This window comes from Doryrhamphus excisus, linkage group LG9 (assembly GCF_037039965.1).
Source record: "Doryrhamphus excisus strain RoL-2023G ecotype Guam linkage group LG9, RoL_Dexc_Guam_v1.1, whole genome shotgun sequence".
NCBI classification, from domain to species: Eukaryota; Metazoa; Chordata; class Actinopteri; order Syngnathiformes; family Syngnathidae; genus Doryrhamphus; species Doryrhamphus excisus.
In genome coordinates, this window is record NC_136365.1 from 4,315,679 (window position 1) to 4,342,658 (window position 26,980).

At 40.4% G+C, this 26,980-nt stretch overlaps 1 protein-coding gene across 2 annotated transcripts; it reads right to left on the bottom strand.

The window, feature by feature from the left end:
* Positions 1–309: 309 nt before the first annotated feature.
* On the bottom strand, positions 310–17,757 carry gne (glucosamine (UDP-N-acetyl)-2-epimerase/N-acetylmannosamine kinase). Of its 2 annotated transcripts, none has more exons than XM_058086053.2 (14): positions 17,573–17,757; positions 8,695–8,763; positions 8,373–8,521; positions 8,003–8,249; positions 7,292–7,499; positions 7,047–7,199; positions 6,154–6,366; positions 5,966–6,053; positions 4,361–4,571; positions 4,103–4,232; positions 3,791–4,012; positions 3,289–3,471; positions 2,568–2,684; positions 310–2,133 (listed from the first exon to the last, which is right to left on the bottom strand). In XM_058086053.2, exons 2-14 carry the CDS (start codon positions 8,743–8,745, stop codon positions 1,898–1,900), a joined length of 2,208 nt encoding a protein of 735 aa, XP_057942036.2. In that variant the 5' UTR covers positions 8,746–8,763; positions 17,573–17,757; the 3' UTR covers positions 310–1,897. The 2 variants fall into 2 exon arrangements, with proteins under 2 accessions (XP_057942036.2, XP_057942026.2); XM_058086043.2 differs by lacking the exon at positions 17,573–17,757 and adding an exon at positions 13,385–13,724.
* Positions 17,758–26,980: the final 9,223 nt, after the last annotated feature.

The following is a 26,980-nucleotide window of genomic DNA, read 5'->3' on the forward strand; positions in this document are numbered from 1 at the left end:
ATATATATATATATTTGTGAAGCATCCTGGCGACATTTATAGTCTGCCCTGACAATAATTGTGGTTAATTATTTAACTCACGCTGCCAGTGTCAAATTGTTCAAGTAAAAAGACACCTGACTCAAGGTAACAAGAGTTTCTATTTCAAGCTGCCAATGGTTCAGTATGTGAATAGCTAACAAAATAATCATAATTTGTAACTGTACATTGATTATTGATACATGACCCAGGCCCAGACAAGTGGAAAAAAATTGAATGAAACTCTTTATCGATAACTAAGGAATAAATCAAGCACTTCACACAACTTACCTCAAATATGTTAAGTTTTATTAAACTCAAAAGTCATTGTTTAGATCATATAAAATAGGACATGGCACGGGTGGTGGGTGGTAAAATGGCTGCAAAACAGTTGAGGGAGGCGGGGACTCCTGTTATGCGCTTATTCCTCCTGTAGTATCCTTCAGTCACTCTTTGACCCACCCAGAGTCAATAAGCGGTAAACAACCTTGAAGGTAGAAGGGTGCTTTAAATGTGACCCATTCATCATGTATTCCTTTGTTCAATTATAAATCAATAAAATTTGTGAAAGTATATTTTAACTATGATACATACAATGAATATAGCTGCATACACACCTTCATTATAGCAGCAAAAGCTGTAACATGTTTCAGTCAGTGTTCAGGCTATAATTTAATAATTATATTACTTTGTTACATTCATTACCACTAAATCCTTTTTAGGCTACCAACTTAAACATCAATATTTCTTCTCCAAATCCTAAATAATGATTGAAGAAAACATGCAAATACAATTTGACATAATGACACTCACCCTTATCAGAGTAAGGGATAAACAAAACTTGTAGAACGGGTTAAAAAATAAGCTATACAGAAAATAAAGAGCAGTCTTTGGAAACATTTTTGGTCAAAAGCAAAAGCAAGCTTTCACCCCCCTCCCCCCATCACATGAAGGACAGAAAATGTTTATCTAAATCAAACATCTGCCATTTCTCTTCAAGGACAACATAAGAACATTATGGACTGCACAATGGACCCACTTGACACATGACATGACTCCCTATTCCCTGCTGGAATCTGCCCATATGGCTAAGAATGCCGAGGAATTGTATTCATGTGAACACCAAAAAGTATTTGCTCACCTGCCGCGACTCTCATATGAATTTAAGTGCCATCCCATTCCTAACCCATAGGGTTCGATATGATGTCGGTCCACCTTTTGCAGCTATTATATGCAGCCCTTTGTTACAACATCCGGTGCTTTGCATTGCCTTGGTGATGCAGCTGCTCGGCCATGGAAACCCATTCCATGAAGCTCTCTGTGTACTGTACTTGGGCTAATCTGAAGGCCACATGAGGTTTGGAGCTCGGTAGCAATTGACTGTGCAGGAAGTCGGCGACCTCTTTGCACGATGCGCCTCAGCATCCTCTGACCCCCCCTTTATCAGATTACATGGCCTACCACTTTGTGGCAGAGTTGCTGTTGTTCCCAAACTCGTCCATTTCTTATATTAAAGCTGATAGTTGACTGTAGAATATTTAGGAGTGAGGAAATTTCACATCTGTATTAGTTGCACAGGTGGCATCCGATGACAGTTCCTGAGAGCGGCCAATTCTTTCACAAATGTTTGTAGAAACAGTCTGCATGCCTCTGTGCTTGATTTTATACACCTATGGCCAGGCCAAGTCATTAGGATACCTGATCATTTGAATGGGTGAGCAAATACTTTTGGTAATATAGTGTATAAGAAAAAGCGAAAAGAAAAAGTTTCTATATCAAAACGGAGAGTGAGTAAGTACGACAATCTGGTTAATCATCGGTCTTCTTCTTAATGACATGGGCCCTTTGTGAATCTGGAGGCAAGGACTGTATTCATCCTTTAATAAATCCTTCTTGTAGCATAGTCTAATACCATGCTTGCTGCTCCCAGCAAAGCGGGTTCTTCCAAGTCTGATGTGACCACCTTGGTGCTCTGAGCAGGTAAAAGGGCTCTGCTAGAAATAATGCGCTTCACAGGGTCTTGGTAGAATGACGCCAGCACACCAGATAGGATTACCAGTGAGGGATTGATTGTGTGCAGGATGTTGATGATGCCAATCCCAAGTGCTGTGGAGGCTGCAAAGAAAAACAACCAGAAATCACTTCATACTCTCTGTATTGTTCTCTGGTTTTACCATATCTAACTAATTGTGTGGAGATATGGAAAAACGTCATTCACTCACTGTACAAGATCAGTTAGGATAATCCAGAATGACGGGTACAGGGGACATAGTACATACCCTCAATCTTTCAAATAATTATTAAAACTTTCTCATCTGGTAAAATTATGCATAATGCAAACAATAACTTTCTATGTAAAAATGATGGCTGTCAATCGCTCAAAAATATTTAATCGTGATTAATCACATTACCATCCAGTTAACTCAGAATTAATCGCATTTAATCACAGATAGAAATAAGTGTTTATCTATAATAAGCAGGGAAAAGTTGTTAGAAAAGTTGACAAATGTAAATATTTAATATTGCATGTGCTCGTTTTAGGTTCTGACCCTTGTTGAGAACAGCTTCAGCTTTGGTGTTCCCTAGTCTGGCTGCATTGATGAGGTGAGCGGCGGTGATGGGCTCGGACCGCTTCATATCCAACCCCTCCATATTCAGCAATTCATCTGAAACGCACACATCAGTATTTCACAGGTTGGAAAGGGATTGTTTGGATTTTTTTGGCATGAAGTTGTATGACACCCCCATAAGCAGCGAAGACCATTAACAGCGACTCACTCCACTCTTTGTGTTCTGAGCAGAGTTCTGTATGGATTTCGGTGCTGAGGAAAGTAGTTCTAGCTCGTTGCTGGGTGCAGTTAAGTAAAGAGTTTGGCTTCTCAAAACAATATTTGTTCAAAAGCATAATACATTTACATCACAGAAATGCCTATTAGAAAGAATCAGACCCTCCCGCCTGTCCATTGTTGTGTGTGTGCGTGTATCTCACAGTGTTTAGAGGATCACGATCACTGCAACACGATGAATATAGTGATTTTGTGATGCAAAAGTTTTGAGAAGCTCTTTACCTAACTAATCAGGGTTTAGGTTTTGTTTCTTCAATACTTTGTATTGATCTGTTTTCAGTTTTTGTCACTGTATCTAGATTAGATCCGGATCTAGACAGATAACCTTTTAGCAAATGCCTTAATAATGTTATGATCCTTCACTTAAGTAAGTAGAACAATTAGCCTACACACAGTCGCAAAGATCACACAGAATGTCACTAACCATCAATCAGTTTTTTGGCTTCTCTCTGCAGGGCCAGGCCAGAAGCGTAAGCTTCGATGCATCCTCGACTTCCACATGAGCACTCCGGACCTTCTAACGAAACCATGATGTGACCCAGCTCTGCGCCACAGAAAGTGCTGCCATGGACCAGCTCATTGTGTTGGATGATCCCTCCTCCAATACCTTATATGGTCAAAAAGGTGACATTCAGAATACGACATATAATTCCAGAATCTTTGAATTAGCCTTCTGTATTTCTATTTTAGTTTAATTAGCCATTTTTGTGCTTGACAATAGGCAAACAAATATGTAAAATGTACTTAAATAAGCATAGTAGGACTTACAGGACATTTTCAACCATCAAACAGAATGGATTTATTAATTACTATATTAAAAAAACCTGATAAGAGTGAAGCCACAAAGCTTTTTGTTGGTTGTCACATCATTTTATATATAATACAGCTGAAATGACAGAATGAGTAAAACAACTCTGCTAACTCACCAGTTCCTGTGATGACAGTGACAAAGTTCTCTACTCCTTTACCATGACCAAATTTCCTCTCGGCCAATGCAGCACAGTTGCCGTCATTGTCAACCCAGACAGGGAGGTGCAAGGCATCAGAGATGGGTGTTCTTAAGTCTACAGAAGTCCACTCCTGGATCAGCTTTGTTGAATCCAATACCACACCTTCTTGTGGGTTTACACGCCCACCTGTGGACACTCCTATGGTATAAATATTGGACAAAATGAGGTACAGTTAATTTTCCCACAACAGAGAGTTATTTGTTCTGCAGTGTGTGTTTCTTTTCATACCAACACCAAGTACCCTGCAGTTGAGGGAGACTGCATCTTGCGTGGCATTTGCACACATTTTTAATATGAGCTGCATCCTGGCCTCATAGGTCTTTGGATTAGGCTGAGTGTATTTCTTCACGATGGTACCCTAAGGGAACAAGTAGGACATCATATCCGTATCAATCAACACAAATATAATAATCAGACCCGGTAAAAGTGAACAATAAAGATCTATTGAAGAGATGCATAGATCAAATGAGAATCTGCGGGGCCTACCCTGGAGCAGATGATTGCCACTCTGAGGTTGGTACCTCCGAGGTCCACAGCTAAAGCACTTTGTGTCTCCAGGATGTGGTCAATGTCCTGGGAAATGCAATCTTTGACAGGGGGAAAGCAGAAAGTCTTCTGAAGGGGCTCATTCAGGTCAATGGATCGGAGGAACTTGATAATGCGAGGGACAGCGTTTCCATCGCCGTAGATTTTAGAACTGGAAGAGACACAAACATCGAGAAGAGCACTCAGAGACCTTAAGTAGCTAATTTGAATAACTTATACCAATTCAGGTTGACATATCAAAAACAGATATAATGAAAGCAAGCACATACAACCTGCAAGATGGCTGATCAGAGAAATGTCTAAACATTCACGACTAGGGTGTTGGTTTACAAAGGAATACAGGAGAACAAGAAGGTTGGGTTTTCCTAACTTCCTATTCCGGATTGACACACACACACACATGTGCACACACTATGGGCCCCCTCCTTCTACCTTCAGCTAGGATAGAACAGTAAGGAAACAATTTTCCCTAAAGCCTTATCAAACACAAGAGGCAGAGGGGGTCACATTGGAGAGACCTGGATATATATATATATATATATATATATATATATATATATAGTTCTCGCCAACATAAAATGAGATGGGAAGTCATAAGAAGGGAATCACATGGAAGAGTCATGTGCTTTTGTAAGAACAATGTCATATTCTTCTAACAGGTTAATAATATTTTATACTATAAAATTGGTTTCATGAGCAAGAAAAGCAGACACTGCATTGGCTTATTACTTTGCACTTCTTTCCCACTCTGTTTGAAACCCTTAAGTGTCAAATAAGTAAATTGGATTGCTTGCTATGCTAGCGGAGGCTGCCTCTCTGATCTCGTTGCCTGTGCAATGTAAACAAAGAATAATGGGTGTGTCCTGTAGGGGTGTTATTTCATGTCTACAGTGCTCCAATAATGTTATAAACCATACAGTCATCCCTTGCAATATCGCTCTCTATAATCTGTCGATTATTGCTCTCTTGCAGTTTTGCAAAAATGTACTGATAAATGATTGATGTTTCATGGTTGACTGTGCCGTATTATAACCGCATCCACTAAATTTAGAGGATTTAAAAAAACAAACAGATTTGTACATACGTATATAAGGCGCACCAGCTTATAGTTTGCACATGTCCACGTCATAAAATGGCATATTGTGGTGTGCAGTCTGTAAGGACCAAATAGCTTTTTATTTGACAGGAGCCGTGAGCTATGAAAAAACTCAACAAGCTTGTCAACCCATTGGAAATTGCAGGAGGTCATCACTCAATATAAGAGTCTGAATCACGGTGTCATCTTACAATGAAAGCTAAAATCATCACACGACAACCTAACACTCAAAAGCTAGGTAATAAATATACAAGGCAAGTACCTATACGAGTTTAAAATAAAGAACAAGCACTATTTTAACTTCATCCATGATGCATTTCGCCCCAGCAAAGCATTTGATTGGTTATTGCTGCCTGGGCGCTGCAATGGTGTCAGCCTCCCACTGTGCTTTTCTCAAAGTAATTTCTTAGGGAGGTAACATGAAAAGATAATGAACAGTTTTGTTTTACCAGGGATATCTCTTTCCAAACTGCAGCTGGAGAGCATGGTAGATCTTATTATGTGTATCGGCATCTCTCACATGAAGAACGTTTTCACCTTTTAAAAGAAAAAGAGGAAGAAGTTGAAGTTCACATTGTACTGGTAGTAACCAAGTATTCACACTAGGGGGCGCCAAATCACACTAACACATTCTCACCTGTTTCTCTGCCTGTTTGCCTTGTTCCCAGGTTGATGACCGGAGTGCCAAAGGCCCCTGCCTCTCGTACGCCGCAGCTGCTGTTTCCAATCATGCAGCCGGCATGGCAGACCAGCTGAATGAACTGCTCAAACGGAATGTGCTTCACTGCCCGGAAGTTGGGATGCTGCTCGATGCCCTTTTTTCTCATTACACGCACCATCTCCTTACTTCCTGTGTACAAGGTACATGAGTATTGTGTCAAAGCTCACACTTTTAATGTTGGCATCTTTATGTTTGAATGGGTTGAATTCGAGTTTCCCTTTTTTTGTCCACTCACGATGGCTATGGTTTAAGTCTGTTTATTAAGTAAATAAAATAAATTAAATACAAATTGAAGGTTTAAGTTTAACAATCATGATAAAGCAGTATTCAAAGTAGAAAAATACATACAATACAAGCAACAATAAAGCCACTGTGCCGTGCTCTTACTGCACAAAACATTCACCAAATCGACCTATTTGTTCATATAATGCACACAGAACAATGATCATCTTCAGGCTCCTTTCTCCTTGCTGCTTGGTTCTTCCTCGTGCCGTGAGGCATTCAGGCATTCGTAATTGAGAATGTTAGGTGCTAATTGTTTTTCATTTTAAAATCTTGAATTCCCATGACAACTGGTATACCCCTGGGGTTATGTGTACCCCACTTTAATCAATCAAGGGTTAGGCTGAGTTCTCCTTGTAACCTACTATAGTACTGATTTAGGTCAAATGTTATATACATATTATTGTTGGGTTATATGTGATAACATATAAAGGTATTACTAAAGGGAAGAAAAGGTCATGTAGTTGCAACCTATCAATAGCAAGCATGCAGGAAAATGTTATAATAATCTCTAAAACTAGACTAACCAGCATCGATGTTGGGGAAAAGGATGAGGGTCTTTTTGTTGAAGGAGACCAGTGCATCCAACATGAGGCCGTAGATCTTAATGGAGTGCTGAATATCAGTGGTGACTGGGTGCTGCAAAGCCACAACGTAGTCATGGTCCTGCACTTTATCGCCTTGTAGATCACAAAAATCACAGAAAATTATCTTCATTGTTTTTCTAAATGACTTTCTGCTGTTGTAAAACAGATGTTAGAGTCTTACGTACCCAACCAGCTCTTAATGATACCCATATAGTCTTCCCGGTAATGAGGAGACAGCAGCTTATCGTAGGAGGGGCAGCCGGCCAGCAAGATACGAGAGTGATCTTCACACATGGAGATGAGGTGCTGCTCTGCCCTTCGTGTGCAGCAAGCATGGAAGTGGGCCAGTTTACTGATGGCGTGGCGGATGGAGTCGTCAATTGTGCCGCTTACCTGGACAATTCAAATCAAATCAACTTTATTTGTATGTGCTTTACAGAATTAAAAACAATTATCACAATTAAAGGGAAAAACAAATACTAAGAAAGCCCCTCCCTTCCATCCTCCATACTAGACACACACACGCACACCCACACACACGCACACCCACCCACACGCACACCCACCCACACACACACACAGTAGGGAGACATGGCATGGCACTGACGATCAAGGAAACGCCACCTTTGGGGCCGTCCACACTGGGAGGAGCCGCAGCAAGCAGCACCCGGGCCCCCCGACTCCGACAGACGGGCGGACCCCCACATTAAAGGGAGGAACCCCCAGCCGGCCGGGTCGAAGGGACCCAAGGATGGCACCCCCTCAGCAGACCCGACACAGCCCCCAGTGTGGAGGACCATTAGTGAGGAGGAGAAAGTTTACACCAGAAAATAAACCATTTAATGATCTGGAAAGAAATATATTAGGGGAAAGTCATTCAAACAATGCATCCTCACCTCTCCGCCCTCCAGATGAAGTATTCTAATGTTCATTAACGCTGCGGAAGTTGCTAGAGCCAGTGCATCGAAACGATCACCATGGACAATGAGGATGTCCGGCCGGAGTCTCTGTAGGACATCTGGAAGTTTGACCAGCGCCAGCCCAACACTCTCTACCATGGCTGCCTCATCTTCTCCTCTCACAATTGTGTGCAGTTTGGAACTGATGTCAAAGTCATCCTGCTCAATCATACGAAAAGTGTTCCTGTGACACCAAAAAGAAAGTTGGAATTAAATAAGTCACTAAGTAATTTCATGATCTTTCACAGTTGGCTGTGTAGTTACTATACAGCACTAGAATGGATGGAAGGTTGTCTTTGGACCTTACCCGTAGTCGTCAATGAGATGCGACCCAAGCACAACTACATCCAGGTCAAAGTCGTCAGGCTGGGATTTGATTCCAAACATAATGGGAGCCAGCTTCGAGTAGTCTGCTCTGTTGCATGTCGCCACACACACCCTCAGTCTCTTCTTACACTGCACAAATGCAAAATTTGACACACACCATATATATATATATATATATATATATATATAGTACTTCCACCATATGATCCCATTGCCCCGATGACGTGTGTGTTAAAACTAGCATTGGTGACAATGTAGTATGTCTTTGATGTGATGTGTTCCAATGATGACTCTTGTCATACCTGATTCTGCACGTCCATCTTCTCCCTCTTTAGCTTTTCTCTGCTTTGCATTTTAGTGTAGTAAAGCTCCTAGTAAACAAAAAACACAACAAGTGTATGTGAGTCTGCATTAGAAAACACAACAATTCACAGACAGTAAAATTCTACTAATTATTTATTATATATTTTGTACAAAACAAAGACAAATGCAATGTAACCGAGGGCCTTATGAAGATGGCAACATAAGTACATAACTTTCAGTTTGTCCCACACACCTATGGTGCGTTGAAGGACCACCGAACAAAGTGGGAATGGTGAACCCATGTGAAACTGAATGGCACAAACTGTGAGCTTTCTAACAGTATATTATTTTTTTCCAATAAAATAATCACCCTTCTTTCTAAAATGTACAGAAAATTATTGGAAAAAAATGTTCTGTAAATAATTTTCTGAGAGGGCTGCATGGCGGTCGAGTGGTTAGCACGCAGGCCTCACAGCAAGGCAACCTGAGTTGAATTGAACTCTCGGCCATCTCTGTGTGGCATTTGCATGTTCTCCCGTGCATGCGTGGGTTTTCTCCGGTTTCCTCCCACATTCCAAAAACATGCTAGGTTACCTGGTGACCCCAAATTGTCCATAGGTATGAATGTGAGTGTGAATGGTTGTTTGTCTATATGTGCCCTGTGATTGGCTGGCGTCCAGTCCAGGGTGTACCCCACCTCTCGTCTGAAGACAGCTGGGATAGGCTCCAGCACCCCCGCGACCCTCGTGAATGAATGAATGAATGAATGAATGCTTCTGAGAGTTTTCCATGGCCAGGTTGTTGATGACCTCTCCTTTAAATGATAAATTATTATTGTTCTTTGGCACACAAGTTGCTGTGCAGGTTAGATTTTGAAATGACAAAGACGCATCCAAAGACACGATGACGTCTCCTCAGTCACCTCTCACCTAAGAATTCAGGATGGCAATGTTGTCGTTTGACATTAAGAAGGATTCTACTAAATAAACTGAAACCGTGTGTGGGCTACAGTTAATGCTGCTCATTTATCAACCTGCCAATGAGTCATTGACCACTCAAACTGTGATGGTGGCGTAATATCTTATTAAAGAACACAGATGTAAGAACTGGGAAACAAAGCCTGCAGCCTTCCAGTGGATCAGTCTGTGACCCTCGCCACCCTCGCCATGGCATCTGGGTTTAGATTTGGAATGCAGCTTAACAACAGGGCAACTTAACGGGCAGTGAAATATCAAAAGCAAATTAAGCCGTGCCAATGTACCCAACAATGGAAAAAGTGTTTACTACATTTTTAGTACAAAAGTTACGACACAAAGTGGCATGACGTTTCACACTCATTCAACATGGTTGAAGGCTGACTTCATGAGGGTTTCTGATCTGACAAACGGTCCCAAAACAATACCTGGCCACTTCTATACAACAGAACAGGTTGCACAGGATCTCAGACACCTGATAATACTGGCCATAACAAAACAGCAACGCCTAAGTTTACTTTCCATCGCTTCGCTGTCAGCCTTTGAGTAATACCCCGAACAAAGATCCTGGTAGGTGTGGGATCAGTCACAGAACACCCCATTGTGGGGTTGATGACAGAGAGTTAACAGGTTTTCGTTTCACCTTTACACCCTGTACTGTATGTCACCACTACCAAAAGCCACACTGATATGATGATACCATGTTTCACTTACAGATGCTGGACATAAAGCATTATTGTATTGTCAACTGCATGCAAAGCTGAAGTGGAACACGCTTGTTCAGTACTACAGAGCCATGTCCAAAAATTTTAATTTTGTGAAAAAGCTAATTTTCTTCCATCATATCATTCATTTTGTACCACTTATCCTTACGATGGACATGTTGGGTGCTGGAGCCTATCCCAGCTGTCTTCAGGCGAGAGGCAGGGTACACCCAGGACTGGTCGCTAGCCAATCACAGCCACAATATCATTTAGAAAATAATAATAACTGTTCATATACACTAGATTTATTGCAACAACCATTCAACTGAATTATTTTGAGCCTTTTATTTTTTTTAATCTCAATGTTTACAGCGGCGGCATGGCGGTCAAGTGGTTAGCGCGCAGACCTCACAGCTAGGAGACCAGGGTTCAATTCCACCCTCGGCCATCTCTGTGTGGAGTTTGCATGTTCTCCCCGTGTATGCGTGGGTTTTCTCCGGGTACTCCGGTTTCCTCCCACATTCCAAAAACATGCTTAATTGGCCACTCCAAATTGCATATGAATGTGAGTGTGAATGGTTGTTTGTCTATATGTGCCCTGTGATTGGCTGGCGACCAGTTCAGGGTGTACCCCGCCTCTCGCCCGAAGACAGCTGGGAGGAAAAGCGGTAGAAAATGAATGAATGTTTACAGCATTAACCTCATGAAAACCAAAAATCCATGTGTCAAAATAATTCTAAAAATTGGGATTCATAGTAAAGACATTTAAATCCACAGAAAATGTTTTTTAATTACGGTATTCAATACTTTGTTGCAGCTCCTTTTGCACAAATCACTGCTTTAATCAGCCTGTGGCACTATTGAGGTGCTGATTTGATGGCGGCCTTCAGCTCATCTCTGTTGTTGGATCTGATGTCCTCTTCACAATAACCTCCAGATTCTCTATGAGGTTCAGGTCAGATGAATTTGCAGGCCCATCCAGCACAGTAAACTGGTTTCTAGTGGTTTCGGCACTGTGGGCAAGTGCCAGGACATGTTGGAATATGAAGTTAGCATCTTCAAAAAGGTTTTCAGCAGATGGAAGCATGAAGTGCTATAAGATCTCCTGGTAGACAGCTGCATTGTGACGCTGCACTTGAAAAAAAACAGAGTGCACCAACACCAGCAGATGGCATGGCACCCCAAATCACAGACTGAGGAAACTTCACATTGGACTTGAGGCAGGTTCTGTCCTGGACCTTGATTTCCAAATGCGAGACAACATTTGCTTTTGTGAGAGATGTCAGAGAACAGGACCTTGGACCACTGGCCAACAGTCCAATTGTTCTTATTCAAAGCCGACGTACTTTGAGACCGAATCTGTCAGAATATTCTATTATGACAGATGTATTTTGGTGTTTTCTTGAGCTGTATGGCATAAAAATCAAAATTAAGAAAGGTTTAAAATGTTTAAAAAAAAGGTTTTGAATAGTTCACTGCATGCAAAATGAACCTAGAATATACAGTATGAAGGTTTCAAAATTGTAATAGTTTAAGGACAAAAATGAACTTTAACTCAATAGCCTCCTTTTTGACATGGCTCACATGAAACTCTCAAATCATGTCTCACTCACTTCCCCTTGGAGCTACACATTGTTCTTTAGTCTGACTCTTCAAGACAGCGTCTACTGTAATTATCTATTGTGCTCTCATATGAAATAAACATGCACCAAATAGATAATATTATTTGAATCATGTTTGGCTCAGAGATTATTCAAACATTTTTTCCTGTTAGTATGTACTGTAGGTTTTGTGATGGTTTTGGTGTGCACAATCTTGCCAGTCATGAATAAAACAAATAATTATCAGCTCTAATAATGATGAAAGTTGGGACTCTCCTGCAACCTGGACTCTCAATTTATACTCTTAAGATAAGCAGGACAGATTTCTATTGAATAAAGATATGTATTTCCATTATTTGATCATTTTAAATTTTCTTATGTTGACGTAAAAAAATAATTATTGAACAGTTAATTTCCTGTATACTCCAAAACAGGCATCAAATTAAATTCAGGTTTGTGTCAAATGGAAGAAAAAAACAGTATAAAAATTCCCCTTTTGCCCCACATGATAAATAAATTGAAAAGTTGATCCATGTGATCAGTATAACCCTGATTGGAGCATCCCTACAAGCAAAGTACTTGCAACAATTGCCGTTTATTCTTTTGGTCATACTGATTTGGAAAACGGAGTTCAGAACATTCAGAGACTCCCATCGCATTAAAAATAATCTTGAAATGATTACAATAAAATGCAGTCAGACGCCAATATTGTGTAAAGATTAAAAACAACGACATAATATGTAAACAAAAGGGAGACTTCCTAACACCTTTAAATCAGACTAACGAGCGCTAACATTGGCTAAATTCAGACAGACAGAGTTTGTTTTTATTATGTCACGGCCACCGTCAGATTAGCAACCAGTCAAAGCAAACCTGACCACTGACGTGTTTCTAAACAAGAGAAAACCAAATTATCAGAGTTGCCTTGACAAGATAAAATATGTGGACTGAAGACAGGCTGGGCGAAGTTACCGGCTATAGTATTGCAGTTTTCCTTGATCGTTCTTTCCCTTACAAGAAAATCTAAACAAATGTATAGTTGGTACATTTTTCCATCTAAACTGCGAGTGTTGGATGACCACAACAGCAGAAGACACATTTTTTTACTGTCCCAACATCTGGCAACTCACACACAAAAAGATCACTGATAAGCACGTGTGTGCTATAGCCCGATTTCCCATTCAGCAAAAAGCAACTACTTCAGCATCACAAGACAGCATCAGCAGCCAGCCTTACAGTGTGGGGGAAGGGATGCATGCAAATTGAAAAACAGGGATGACAAAGCAGTCGAGACGCATGGAAATTAAGGTCAAGATGATGACAGACTGAGGATGCAAGGAAGGATTGAGACGGAAACAAAAACTAAAAACACACTCAAGAGGAACCATAAAAAAACGTCATATGACTCACGTGAGGGTTTTTGCACATTGAATTGCGGTGCTTTTCCATCCCCTCCACACCTCTGTGGATTTCCCCCAACCACCTCCTACTCTGTACTTTCTGTAGCCTTCAGTGAATTTCTATCTGTAGTTAGAGACGCTGCATTGGGAAAACTGAAACGCACAAGGAGGCAATAAGCACGGAAGGGAGAGGACGAGAGAGGGTGACATAGCCATATAGTCAAGGGGGGAGGGGAGAGATCAGGTTGGGCTCATTGGAATTCAAGTCTGTGATTGGCTGAGAAGCCGGGGAAAAAAAAGATCACGTGACAGCCACTCACACAGCATGTGTACACAGAGGTTAACAGACCTGTCAATTTGTCATGTTTCAGTTAAAGCTATGGATACTGCACACTGGAAATAATTATGAACCTCCGATTTAAAAAAAAAACTTTCACTGTTGTGATTATTTGCTTTGTACAGTATTCTAAATAATATTCTAAATGATTTTTTTCAGGTTTAACTTAATTTGTTTGGCTGGCTTTTGCAACAATTTCTCCCAAAGGACTTAATGGCTGAAACTGTATCCATCATAAAATTATTTAGGAGAAAAATGTAAACTATTGCTGCACGGCAGTCGAGTGGTTAGCGCGCAGACCTCACAGCTAGAAGACTAGGGTTCAATTCCACCCTCGGCCATCTCTGTGTGGAATTTGCATGTGTGGGTTTTCTCCAGGTACTCCGGTTTCCTCCCACATTCCAAAAACATGCTAGGTTAATTGGCGACTCCAAATTGTCCATAGGTATGAATGTGAGTGTGAATGGTTGTTTGTCTATATGTGCCCTGTGATTGGCTGGCGACCAGTCCAGGGTGTACCCCGACTCTCGCCCGAAGACAGCTGGGATAGGCTCCAGCATCCCCGTGACCCTCGTGAGGAAAAGCGGTAGAACATGAATGAATGAAGCTGTCTTTGGGCGAGAGGCAAGGTACACCCTGGACTGGTCACCAGCCAATCACAGGGCACAAACAACCATTCACATTCATACCTATGGACAATTTGGAGTCACCAATTAACCTAGCATGTTTTTGGAATGTTGGAGGAAACCCGGAGTACCCGGAGTAAAACCCACGCATCCACAGGGAGAACATGCAAACTCCACACAGAGATGATGCCCGAGCAGAGAATCAAACCCAAGTCTTCCCGATCTCCTGACTCCGCGGCCTATGCGCTAACCACTTGTCCACCGTGTGACCCATAATATGTCCCCTTTAATGAAAATTATGAAAAAAGTGTTAATAATTTGAGAGAAGATTTAAACCCAGTTTTACCGGACCACCTGACTGTGGCCACCATGCAGCCCTCATGCACATAACTTCTTTAACATTTTTCTTGATTTTTTTAGTTTTAAAATGTCTTAGTTTATTATTCATTTTCATTTATTCTTAGTGTTTCCTTTTTTAATAAATTGTCTTGGTTGACACATCTTGGTTTTCAACATTGCCTGGAAAGGGGCAACTGTACCTCTGGGCTGGCGGACCAATGAGGTGAACATTTTCAGATATTTCAACAGTTAGAGAGAAGACAACGTATGACTGCGATAAGAGTTATGTATGCTGTTGATGGGCGTGTGCATGCCTTGCCAGAGAATGATAAGAACGTGTCAATAAACAAAACAAGGTGCTCGTGTTTAAAGGATGCAGATTACATTGTTCCACTGTCAGCATACCATATCTTACAAATCTGTGTACATTGCTTGCATTTCAGCTGCCATTTTATTTCAATAAAACTGAAAAAGAAATTATATAGTAGTAGTCAACATTTACATTTTATTTTGTCAAAACTACATAAATAATCTGCCTAATTTGATTTCAACCTGAGAGAGTGGTTCACAAAAACTACACTCATCCATCGTTATCGATATCGGCTTGAAAAAAAACATTGTGCATCCCTAGTATTGTCCCTTGAGAAGAATAAAATGGTTGTTGAAATAAGATGTGTGTACTTACTTATCTGTAAATACTGTGGACATGTATTTGGATTTAAGATCAGCTAAGTGGTGGTAGAAATGAACTTGGACTAAGTACCGGAGCTCTGTGTCTTTGTTGACACAGTTGGGACATCCTGCTACAACATTGATAATGGTGACCGATAAAATGCACATTCTTTCTCATGAAGCAAGCAAGAATTTGAACCATGCACTGTGCTACCAAATTTCTATTTGTAATTTTAAAAAGTACATTAAATTGCTTTTCTAGACGTAATACTGAGGTTACACATGACTCATTTTGAGATGTTTGCAGAAAAAACACATTAGAAACAAATTTTCCTGCAGTCAGGGCAGTAATAATTTGGTCGCAAATCGACTGCAATATGAGGAATGTGTGAAGCTGCATGCTGGATGCATAACTCAACACAAAACTCACTTAATTGACTTATTTTGACTTGAAAATGTCCAGTAAGCTTTGCAGTCACATTTATTCAGCACGTCAAGCTCGACCAAAAATATACAAGGAAGTCAGATAAACAGTTGCTAAACCTGATGCAGTTGGAAGGTTGGTGTTCCTGGCACAAAATAAGTACAAGGACTAAAAGTACTCACCTATGAAAAACCAATGTTCAATTTAAAGTATTTTAAAATGTCCTCTTAAACCAGGCACGCCTTCATATTTTGTTCTTTTGTTATTAGCTCAGCACAGCTAAAGGTTTGTTATAAAAATAAAATAAAATTTGGACATCCTTATTTTATTAATATGACTATTTTTAGCACACGACACAACATTTGTTTGGTAAGCTCACTGACCCTTGACCTCCATACACAAGTGAAGCCAATCAATCTTTGCATCGTCTCTGAAGAGTGGCACCATGGTAGCCTCAAAACAATTGTCAAATGACCCGAGCGCAAATTGTTCAACATCATGGTTGAGGGGCAGGATTAAAAAAAAAAAGCGAGGTCAAAGATTTCAACTGACAGGTTCCACTGTGAGGAAATAATTATTGCACACTTTGTGTAAATCCTATGAACTTAATTTCACTTCCCATCTATCCCTGTGTCCGTCTGCTATATGCTATGTTTAACTGAAATGGCTAATCCCAACAATCAGACTGCTCCAACGCGGCCAAACTATCCTGCATACCTTTCGATGTCATTCAAACGCTTTATTGTTCCCTCAGAACAATTAAAAAATATCTCTTATATCTCTGTACTGAAAAAAAATGGTGACATGGGCCCACAACAATTCACATAGCAGTCCCAGTAATGCAATTCCAATGACAAAAGAATGTGTACAATTTTTCATATCTGTACCTTCCCAGGTTTTTGTGATTAACAGTATGAATTATGAACATCGTGAACATCTAACATTGTGTATCACACTACTTCCCAGACAATCTCCTCAACAAAAATATGATGACAAAACACTGTGCGAGATGAAAAAAACCTAACCTAAATGCTTGATAAACGATCACTTTTTTCAGAACTTGGTCTTAAAAAGTTATGCTCACGCTGTTCCGTAAACAAACCCTGACTCTGCTTTGAGCAAAAGTCATCATCATCATCATCATCTTGGAGCTGCTCTCATTCAGTCCCTACAAGTACCATTATGGCCTGTATTTTGAAAAAGCACTGCTTCTAGTTTCAGACTTTCGCAAAATTTACAGCAGTTTTCACTTATTTAAATTAATAATTTGGAAACAACCGTCTGGATTACAAATCCTAACGGGCTGTATATAGCCCGAGGGCCATAGTTTGCACATGTTTGCATAAACACATTCAAAAACAATCTCAACCTCACTATTACTTATACGGTTTACATGGATTTGTATGCTTTTACTTTCCTCACACTGACAGAGTTCGCATGTTGTTTTCCAACAAAGTGGACGCTAAAGCTGAAGATGCTCCCTGGCACCAAAAAGGCGTTCCTCTCTCACTGGAAACAAACGCATCGACTAAAAGACAATATGAGATGAAAAGGGTCGTCTTTTGTTATCCAACTTAACTAGGCTAGATAATGATAAGCTAGCACATTGGCATGCTAGAATCGCAGGCAATAACAAGTATAACAAATGAATTGGGCAAATGTTTTCAAATACATTACTTAAGAGATTACACGGACTCAAGGTATTAGCTGAGATGACTAGCCGCCGTTATGATGTTGATTTTCTTTCTAAACAGGTTAGCTTCGGCTCACGGCAACGCACTCGATGATGGTAAACATTACCTTTCACTATCCGAAGATGTCACTCCACTGTCGGGATGGTCGATGGCTCAATCGAGTCTTTCTTGTCTACTTTTACGTCTTATTTCACACTTGTAGATTAGCAAAACTTAATACCACTGCGTTCCAGTTGTGTGTGGAAACGGCGGATTCCGAGTCATCGGATGGAACGCGAACGCCTCGTTATTCTATTTCCGTCGTAACAGTTTCTTCTTCGTTGTTGTTTAACGGCGGTTGCAAGCTATATTGGCGCACTACCGCCACCCTTCAGATATGAATGATCATTATGGCTTGTCGATTATATATTAAAAAGTTTTAGAACTTCTAGCAGATATTTTGTAACTTTATACCTCCACTATTACATTTATTAGTCTCATATTGACGTTTTTTAAGTTTATGGGTGTAATAGCTCAACAGTGCCATAGTCAATCATTCACAATCCTCTTTTAAGATGGCGCCCTCCCAGTAAAGCTTTTCCATTCATTTGTTTATGTTGCAGATGTATGCTAGTGCTATTTTTAATTCAATAAACAAGAGTGAGCATATACATATTGTCGAATCCACGTTGAAATAAAGACAGAAAAGGATGCTTCCAAGCCTAAAAATGACAATGCAAATACATATCTATATAAATAGTAAACAATAAAATGAATGGGAAATTAAATGGCAAACTGTGGATTTTGGAAAAACATCCTTGTCCATACATTTGTTTGTGAAAAGTGGGTAATTATTTTGGTTTTAAAAATTATTAGTCCCTCCATGTAAAGTAACAGCAGTACAAATAGGATAGTGTCATCATTGTCTCTCCCTGTTACAATAGACATACCATAAAAGTTCTGTATTGTTCATAACTTTGTTGCCTACTTATTATACTCACTGTGTATTACACTGCACATATATTTTTTAACAGTGAAGCACCCCCGGGGCTAGCACAGTATTCCCATTTCAGATGGGGCTGGTTATGCGTTTCATCAATTCGGGTTACAAAATTGACGAATACATAGATATTTAGCGCCATCTAGTGGTAGCCTGGTTACATAGCAGTGATTCCCAACCTGGGACAGTGGTAGAACAGTAGATGGGTTTGCTTTTCTGCATGGCGTATATGAGTGTCTGATATGAACAAATACATTGACCCTTGGTCAGTCGTCGTTACAGAGTATGTTGGGTTTTTTGTATTTTAAAATTAACACTTGTTTTTCCCACTGTCTATAACAGTTAAAATGTTGATTGCCTGTACTGTTAAAACTGGAAATATGTTATGATGTTAACGGTTTGACTCTTGAAGTATGCAAAAGTAATTTCCAAGGGTTCATATTCCACTTTTGAGTAGCCACTGTACACATAGTTGACTGAACTTGTGCTGATATGGACACCTTCTTTGCATTTGTTCTTGCCACACCCATCCAGGGAAGGCCTTGGGGCAGACCTAGGACTTGCTAGAGGGACTACACTATGTCTCAGAGCTGGTCTGGGAATGCCTCAGGGTCCCCCCAGTGGACCTGGAAGAGGTAGATGGAGACATGACGAGTGTCAGCATGCCCTCTCAGTCTGCTGCCCCCACAACCTGGACATGGTTAAGTGGAGGAAAATGCATGAATGCACGGCCAATCCTGCTTGGAATAGAATGGATTGGAATGGAATGGCCTTTATTGTCATTATACAAGATGTACAACGAGATTGGAGAGCTTCTCCTTTCAGTGCAGTAGTCAAGTTTAGAAAAAAAGTATATAAAAGTAGAGTAAAAAAGACAATTTAACAAGATATATACAAGATATATACAAGATATCCAAAATATACACATAGTATTGCACAGGAGCAGATATATTAATTTGAGTGCAATGATAAATGGGTCATAGTGCAAATAATGACTGGTGTATACAGATGAGTAAAGTCACATATGAGTGTATTGTATTGCTTAAAATGAAAACATAAATGAAAACATAAACCAAATATGTTTACTTGACATGACACACACGGAAATAAGTCTATAGTAATGTTTTAAAACTTTACATTTTGTCTCAGTAGGATGTACTAAAGTGTCTTCAAATATTAATAACACATACAATATAATACAACCATTCTTATTCTCAGGCACACAACTGCAGACTCATACCTGCTGTTGATGTTTTGTATGCTGCAATGCAGGGCTATTTACCATCACCAACAGGGCTGGGCCAGTGTTGCGTAAGAACTGGGGATATCCTGGTGGATCAGGATCCCTTTAAAGAGAGAGGTGTGTTTGTCGTGGGTGGTAGTGGGGGAGAGAACTTTGGCAGTGAAGCAAATGCTGACAGGAAAAAGAAATGCAGTGTAATGGCAAGTACTAATATAGCGTATATCAAGTTATGTCACACTGCTGATGGGACATTGTAGGACTACATTTTGAAATGTAATGCATACGTATTCAGCTCACACTCCTTAAATTTCATTTCCTCAATCCATTTTTATGGCTTAGCAGTGCTGTGGGAAATTTCCCAAAGCCTGACTGCCGTGCCTGTATGGACATATAAAAGTGTCTCTAATGGGTTTTTTCTCTGCTGTTGCAGCTATTAAAACACAATTTATAGAACCAAAAATTGCAGAGCAAACAAAACGTAACTAAGCTAAAAACTTTCCATACTCTTTCCATCATGCCAGTTTGATTTGCAGCATATCTCCAGTGTTGTACTTCGCCGTATTGGCCAGAGGGTGGCAGTAGTGCAGCCAGTGTCCTGCTCTTGTTGCCGTCATAATGACTGCAATGCAAACCAAGGTCCCTCTCAAGGGCAACCATCATATCTGCAAAGTCAAATGAAAAGCGGGGAGAGGCTGCGTTGGCGTTTTCAGCAGGACAAAACAACAATTAAGAGCAATGGAAATGTTTTCACAGTATATTCTGTTTTTCTGTAGTTATAGGACCACTTTAGATACTAATAATAAAACAGACACATTAGAAGTCTTGCTTAAGACTATTTTTTAAACAGGGCCTCTGCTGTGAATGGCACCTTTGCAGCATTTGTTAGCTTTTGAATTGAATAATGATGTGAATTTGAGGCAAGGCCATTTAGGGAACATTTGTGTTTTGCTTGCAGCAAGAAGAGGCGAGCCAACATACCTCTCCCTGTGCCTTACCTTTTTAAAGTCATTAAATATGCATGGCCCTCTGAGTGTCTATGTAATGTATTCAAAGATCTCCCTTGCATTGGAAAGCTCTCCATCAGCACTTTGCAATGATGTGTGTGTGTGTGTGTGTGTGTGCATGGTACCAGGAAGAACACATAATCAATAACTACTGATTCATAGCTCTCTGGAAGGCAGCAAAAAGCTTCTGCTGTGGGTCGTGTCTTTTAAACACATTCTCAATGAAAAGTTCAAAGTACAATCCCTAAATGTTTTTTTCCCACGCTGACACATTCTTGTATACGTCTGTTATCCGTCTCTCCGTGTTAAACAAATGCTATTGAGGGGGATTTACAGTATATCAAACACACACAGACAAGCGGACACGCCCCCTTCTCAGTGGACATGAGTCATTGGTGGCTCTTTTAAGATTGCACAGTCAGCACAGGCTTTATTACTGTATGGGCCCACTGACTAAATATGCATATGTATCTGTGTGAAAATGACACACGTCAAGAAAAAGGTAATACTGTGTGTGCAACTTGTACGGCTACAAACATTTACTCTTTGATTTATCCCTCAGTTCATTCATTCATTCATTTTCTATGCTTTTTCCTCACGCGGGGGTGCTGGAGCCTATCCCAGCTGTCTTCGGGCGAGAGGCGGGGTACACCCTGGACTGGTTGCCAGCCAATCACAGGGCACATATAGACAAACAACCATTCACACTCACATTCATACCTATGGACAATTTGGAGTCGCCAATTAACCTAGCATGTTTTTTTGGAATGTGGGAGGAAACCGGAGTACCCGGAGAAAACCCACGCATGCACGGGGAGAACATGCAAACTCCACACAGAGATGGCCGAGGGTGGAATTGAACCCTGGTCTCCTAGCTGTGAGGTCTGCGCGCTAACCACTAGACTGCCGTTCAAGGTATCTTTATTATTCCCAGAGGTATCACATGACAAGATCACACCTCATAGACATATATTTCCACATAGTCACACACACACACACACACAAGTGTGCAGTCTCAATCCTGGGACCGGAAATAGACTTTGTGCCAGCTCCCGTCCATTGTGTCATTTCATCAACACCTTAATACCTAAGTGGCCATTGTCTGTGTGTTTTTAACTGATCTACATTATCAAGTACAGTACAGCACCGGTAACGTCTTTGAAGGCAGATAAAAACCAGATAGGCTATTTTAAACAATAGTTTAACAACAGTGCAATACACGTGGACGTGGACCTCAAAGGGGCATCTGTTTGGACATGTGTGGTCTGTCACGGGTGGCACTGTGAGGGTAACTGCCTTGAGAACAGTCTGTTCCCTCAGGGGGGGCACGTGACGCTTTGGTTCCTGAGCAAGCCATCACTGCTGCTATTGTTTTGTGCCACATATTGTCGTGTCATCATGAGTAAATGTAGCTTTAAATCTGCAACCACTCTTGCTGGCTTCTGAAATGTGTCATATCAACAGAACTGAGCACATATCATCCTGTTGTATTTAGGGCTATTATTGCAGTAGGCGTGTATTTCTGGATCTAATGGTAAAAACTAGCAGGTTACCTACGGGACCCCATGGTAACTGTCGAAATATACAGTATGTTCACATGCTTTTAAGTTTGAAACCTACCAGTCCTAAAGGTACAACGGTGTAACTTTTTCCAAGCATAGGGAGTGCCCTCGCTTTGGATAAGAATGAGTGTTATGTTTATTCCCCAAAAATATGACTACGGCACACTACTTCAAACATAAAGGGGACACTAGAATCACAGATTAAAACATAACACAAACCATAACAAATTCATTCATTCATTTTCTGCCGTTTATCCTCACAAGGGTCGCAGGGGGTGCTGGAGCCTATCCCAGCACCCAACTATTATCGTTGAATTTCAACAAAATAGGATTCTTTATTCCATCCATCCATCCATTTTCTATGGCGCTTATCCTCACTAGGGTCGCGGCTATGGATGGATGGACATTCAAACCACCGTGGCGTGCATCAGATGGAACCCGAAGGAGTGCGACTTGGTGCAGAACAGTACCTAGAACCTCTGGCTCGCAGGTATTGGTCTGCGTGGGCTGTGGACTCTGACTGGCATGTTTCTACAGCAAACCTTCTTGTCTCCATCATGCAGGATCACTTGTGGCCAAGGCATTGGGAAAAGAGAGTCAGAAAGGATAAAGTAAGGGAAATGGTTTGAGTCCACCAGCTACAAAACTAATCCTGTATAATAGGGGTTGTATAATTGCTGTTGCTTTCCACTTGTTGTATGCCCCTTTTGCACAGGTGATATTGATTCAGACTCGTGTCATCAATTCAGCCCGGCGTTCCCTGTGGAAATGATGTGTTCCCTTTAATCTGGATTTTAACTGGGGTGCTCCTTAACCTCTGCCAAGGATGCTCACATACTGCAAGATAGGAAATCTGTTTTGCTCTCCTAAGCACTTCCCTCCTGCTCATATTTAGCTGCAGTGGGTGTGAATGGAGCGTTTGCCCTATCCTGTCGCCACTCCATTACTTAGTGACAGTACTACAGCAAAGGCTTTCTGGGGCACCATGAGCCTCACTTTTTGGGTGCCATCCAAGTCTCACTTGTACACTCAAAAAAAAATGTTTAGCCTCAACAAAAAAAATCAACGCAACAGTTTCCATTAGTCTTTCTTAGTTATGACAACTTAATTTGAAATTGCTTTGAACCAACAAACAATATTGCATTGCACGAAATAGCTTTTCCTCTTCACTCAAAGCTTATTTTAAGTAATGCTTACTGAATAATTGTTGTCATAGGGACAAGATTTTAAGTTCGTAACTCAAAAAAATATGTTGAGTCAACAGACTTAATCATTTTATTCAAAGTAGTTTAATTTGTTGTCTACTTAAATATATATATATATATATATATATATATATATATATATACATACACTTCATTTTTTCTTTTTGGTATTTTTTGTACTTTCAAGAAAGACAGTTCAACCACTGCTTTTGTGCAATTAGCTGCATATTTTTATTTTGAACGTGAGTGTTGCAAAAAAAAAGTAAGAAAACAATCTTACATTTCAACTGCTCCTCTGTGACAAAAGTTTGTAATTCTTATGTATGTTTGTGTGAGCAGCTCAAAATAACCACATACAAAGTCTTCATAGATATATAACAGCAAAAGACAACTCGTCCAATGTTATGGCAAGAGACAAACTGCAAAAGAATGAAAGCTGGCAAGTGAAGGAAAGAGTTTCTGACCTGACACCTTGCTGAGCTTCACGGGAGTGATTTCTTGATAAATGGGATCTCAGGCTACCCCATGTTTTAAATGAACAAAAACAGTGCTGGTGAATGCATGGCAGACGTTCCCCACCATGGCCATGACGCAACCTGTAGTGTCTTAGCAACCCAGTTTGTGTAGAAGTTTCAAATCTACAAAGTTTGCAATCACAACCCATATTTCAAAACAATGACACATTTAACAAATGTAAATCTGATTAAAGTAATTTAAGATTACATCATTGCATTTACATGATGATAAATTTCCACCTCCAGATTTAAACAGGTAGACAAGATAAAGAATGTACTTACTACTTTGATTCCTCTCAGAACATCAGATCACCATTTGGGGGAAAGTCCAGCTGCACATGTGAATGAACAAAATATATTTTTTTCTGGAAAAAAATTGGCTGTGGCACTTGGGTAACAGTTGCTGTAGATAGCAGTTACACGGCTAAACTAGCGTGTAAGAGGAAGAATACAACTAACATGTGGTAACAGTGCTATACAAGCTAGCAATCACATGTTTAAACAAGCTAAGTTTGACTTATCTCAATGAAAGTCTACTGTGACTAATTTAAAGCCATCACTTCAGTAGAACAATTAGAAATACATTTTACTCACCATGAAATGTTGCTTCAGCCTCCTGCACTGTCTTGTCTTGTAGGAGATGGAACTTAAAATGGAAAGGTAAATGTTGACAAAAATTATGTTACCAAGCTAATTTTATTAAGTCATGGCAAGTTGAATTTTGTTTTAAGCTTACCAACAATAAAATTTGAGTGTATATGACATGCTAAATTAAGTTCATGTAATAACCAACATTATTATTTGAACATAACTTAAAAAAATAAAGTTAGCAACTGAGAAAGTTTATCTAAATCAATTAATTACATTTTTTACATTGCATTTATGTATTAAATCAAGTGGCGTCAAAAGATACTCTGAATTATTTTTTAGAGTGTAGGCAAGACAGAGGTGGAGTTGTGGGCAGCCTTTTTTGCAGTTTTTATTCTTATTTCAGTAATATGGGATGACAGTGGGAAGACTGACAAGACAGCAGAGGGATTTGCAATTCTTACACCTTGTTGCTGGCACAGTTGCAGGAAGCAAGTACAAGTACACAACTTAATCAGGTTACTGACATTTTTTTCTTCAATTTTTTTCCACATTTCTCTCTGAGGGAACTTATGAAGAAATAGTTATGTAGTCAACACCTCTTCTGGTGCTTTTCGTTAACATTTTTACCAACTTTAACCTAGATTATGTCTTCCAAGCGTGAGGCACACTCTTCTGATGGAAGCACATTCAAGTAAAGGAAAAGAAAAGTTAAAAAAGGAGAAATTCGTCAAGTTGCTCAGAAAGTGGAACATTTTCTGACTAATTAATCTCGTAATATTATGTCATTGTCCTCATTAAAAAAATTCTTGCAAGAATACAACTTTTTGACTTAATATATGCACTTTACGGGCGGCACGGCAGTTGAGTGGTTAGCGCGCAGACCTCACAGCTAGGAGACCAGGGTTCAATTCCACCCTCGGCCATCTCTGTGTGGAGTTTGCATGTTCTCCCCGTGCATGCGTGGGTTTTCTCCGGGTACTCCTAATTGTCCATAGGTATGAATGTGAGTGTGAATGGTTGTTTGTCTATATGTGCCCTGTCATTGGCTGGCGACCAGTCCAGGGTGTACCCCGCCTCTTGCCCCAAGACAGCTGGGATAGGCTCCAGCACCCCCGCGACCCTCGTGAGGATAAGCGGTAGAAAATGAATGAATATTCACTTTACGTTTGTAAAAGTACTGCTGTTTTTTTTGTAGTTTTATATTTTTTTCTTGTTAAATTATATTTTTAGAAAGTGCCGCGTGCCAATAAAAAAACTGCTGAGGCTGCACTTTGGACACCCCTGTTATATATGTGTGTCTCCCTGTTATCAAGTAAGTCAAGTTTGGAACACAAACAGGCCTCACGTCTTCCCAATGGAGAAATTCCAGTTGTCACACTGAGCTTCTTCCTCTGCTGCTCCTTCACCCACCTGCTGGTCATCAGGGAGGAAGTGATCTCTTGACACCACAATCTGGTTATCTTTCATGCCACGCCCCAGTCATGATGCCATAATGTGTCCAGTCATAATGCTTAATCAAATATATTTTATAATTTCATATAAAACCTTTTTATATTGAGGAGGGAATAAGTCTTTCCTGAAGATAAAGATTTGACATTTCCCACCTGAGGTGTAACATTTCAGTCTCGATGATATGCGCTAAAGGAAGCTCCCAGTCAAGGACTTCATCAACAGTTGCGTGTCATAATGTTGAGACTTAGAGATTTCTTGTATATGTAGTTACATTAATGCTTGTTCTCCACTGGTCCAGTCTGGTGGTGTCACCTGTCATGTGATGCTAAAAGTCAATAAATGGAGCTCGACTTCTATCCCCTTTTGGATTGCCTTCATTTCAGAGGCAGTCGGCGAGTCCACCTGTCCGCATGAAGCGGTGCCTTTACGCATTGCAGCAGAGCAGCAGCACCTCTTGTTGCGTGGAACCTCAGAGGGCCTTGCGAGCTGATGGACAGAACACGAACACACACACACACACACACATGCAATACCTCAACCCCTCCCCCCCTCTTGTCTTGCTTCTCCCTTCCTGCCTTGCCTTTCCTCATTCCCTCTCCAGAGACTTCCAGAGTGCTGTACAGGTGATGGACAGCAGACTAATGCAAAAGCTAAACCACTCCTCCCCCCTGACTTCACCAAAAAAAAACACTCACATAGGTCACAGTCCCCTTCAGACTCTAGCAAAGGTATATGAGGTCAAGTTATTAATATGGTAATATTAATAACTGTCTTAATGTAGCAAAATTCAAAAATGAGTCCAGAGATGAATTCCATCGAAAAAGATTATATACACCCTGCATATAAAAGGATCACACATATAACACCCCCGCCCAAAGACACTGAATAGGATACATCAATCTATCCCTATTCAGGGTATTATTTCACTTGCAAAGGTGCGAAGGAAAAGCACATATTTCTACT

Excerpts from the sequence above, each read along its gene's own strand:
- gne (XM_058086043.2), bottom strand. The coding sequence starts at position 13,423 with ATGGAAAAGCACCGCAATTCAATGTGCAAAAACCCTCAC. Across the intron at positions 8,764-13,384 it reads CAATGTGCAAAAACCCTCAC|GAGCTTTACTACACTAAAAT; the intron begins GTGAGTCATATG and ends TTTGTTTACTAG. Across the intron at positions 8,522-8,694 it reads AGATGGACGTGCAGAATCAG|TGTAAGAAGAGACTGAGGGT; the intron begins GTATGACAAGAG and ends GCATTTGTGCAG.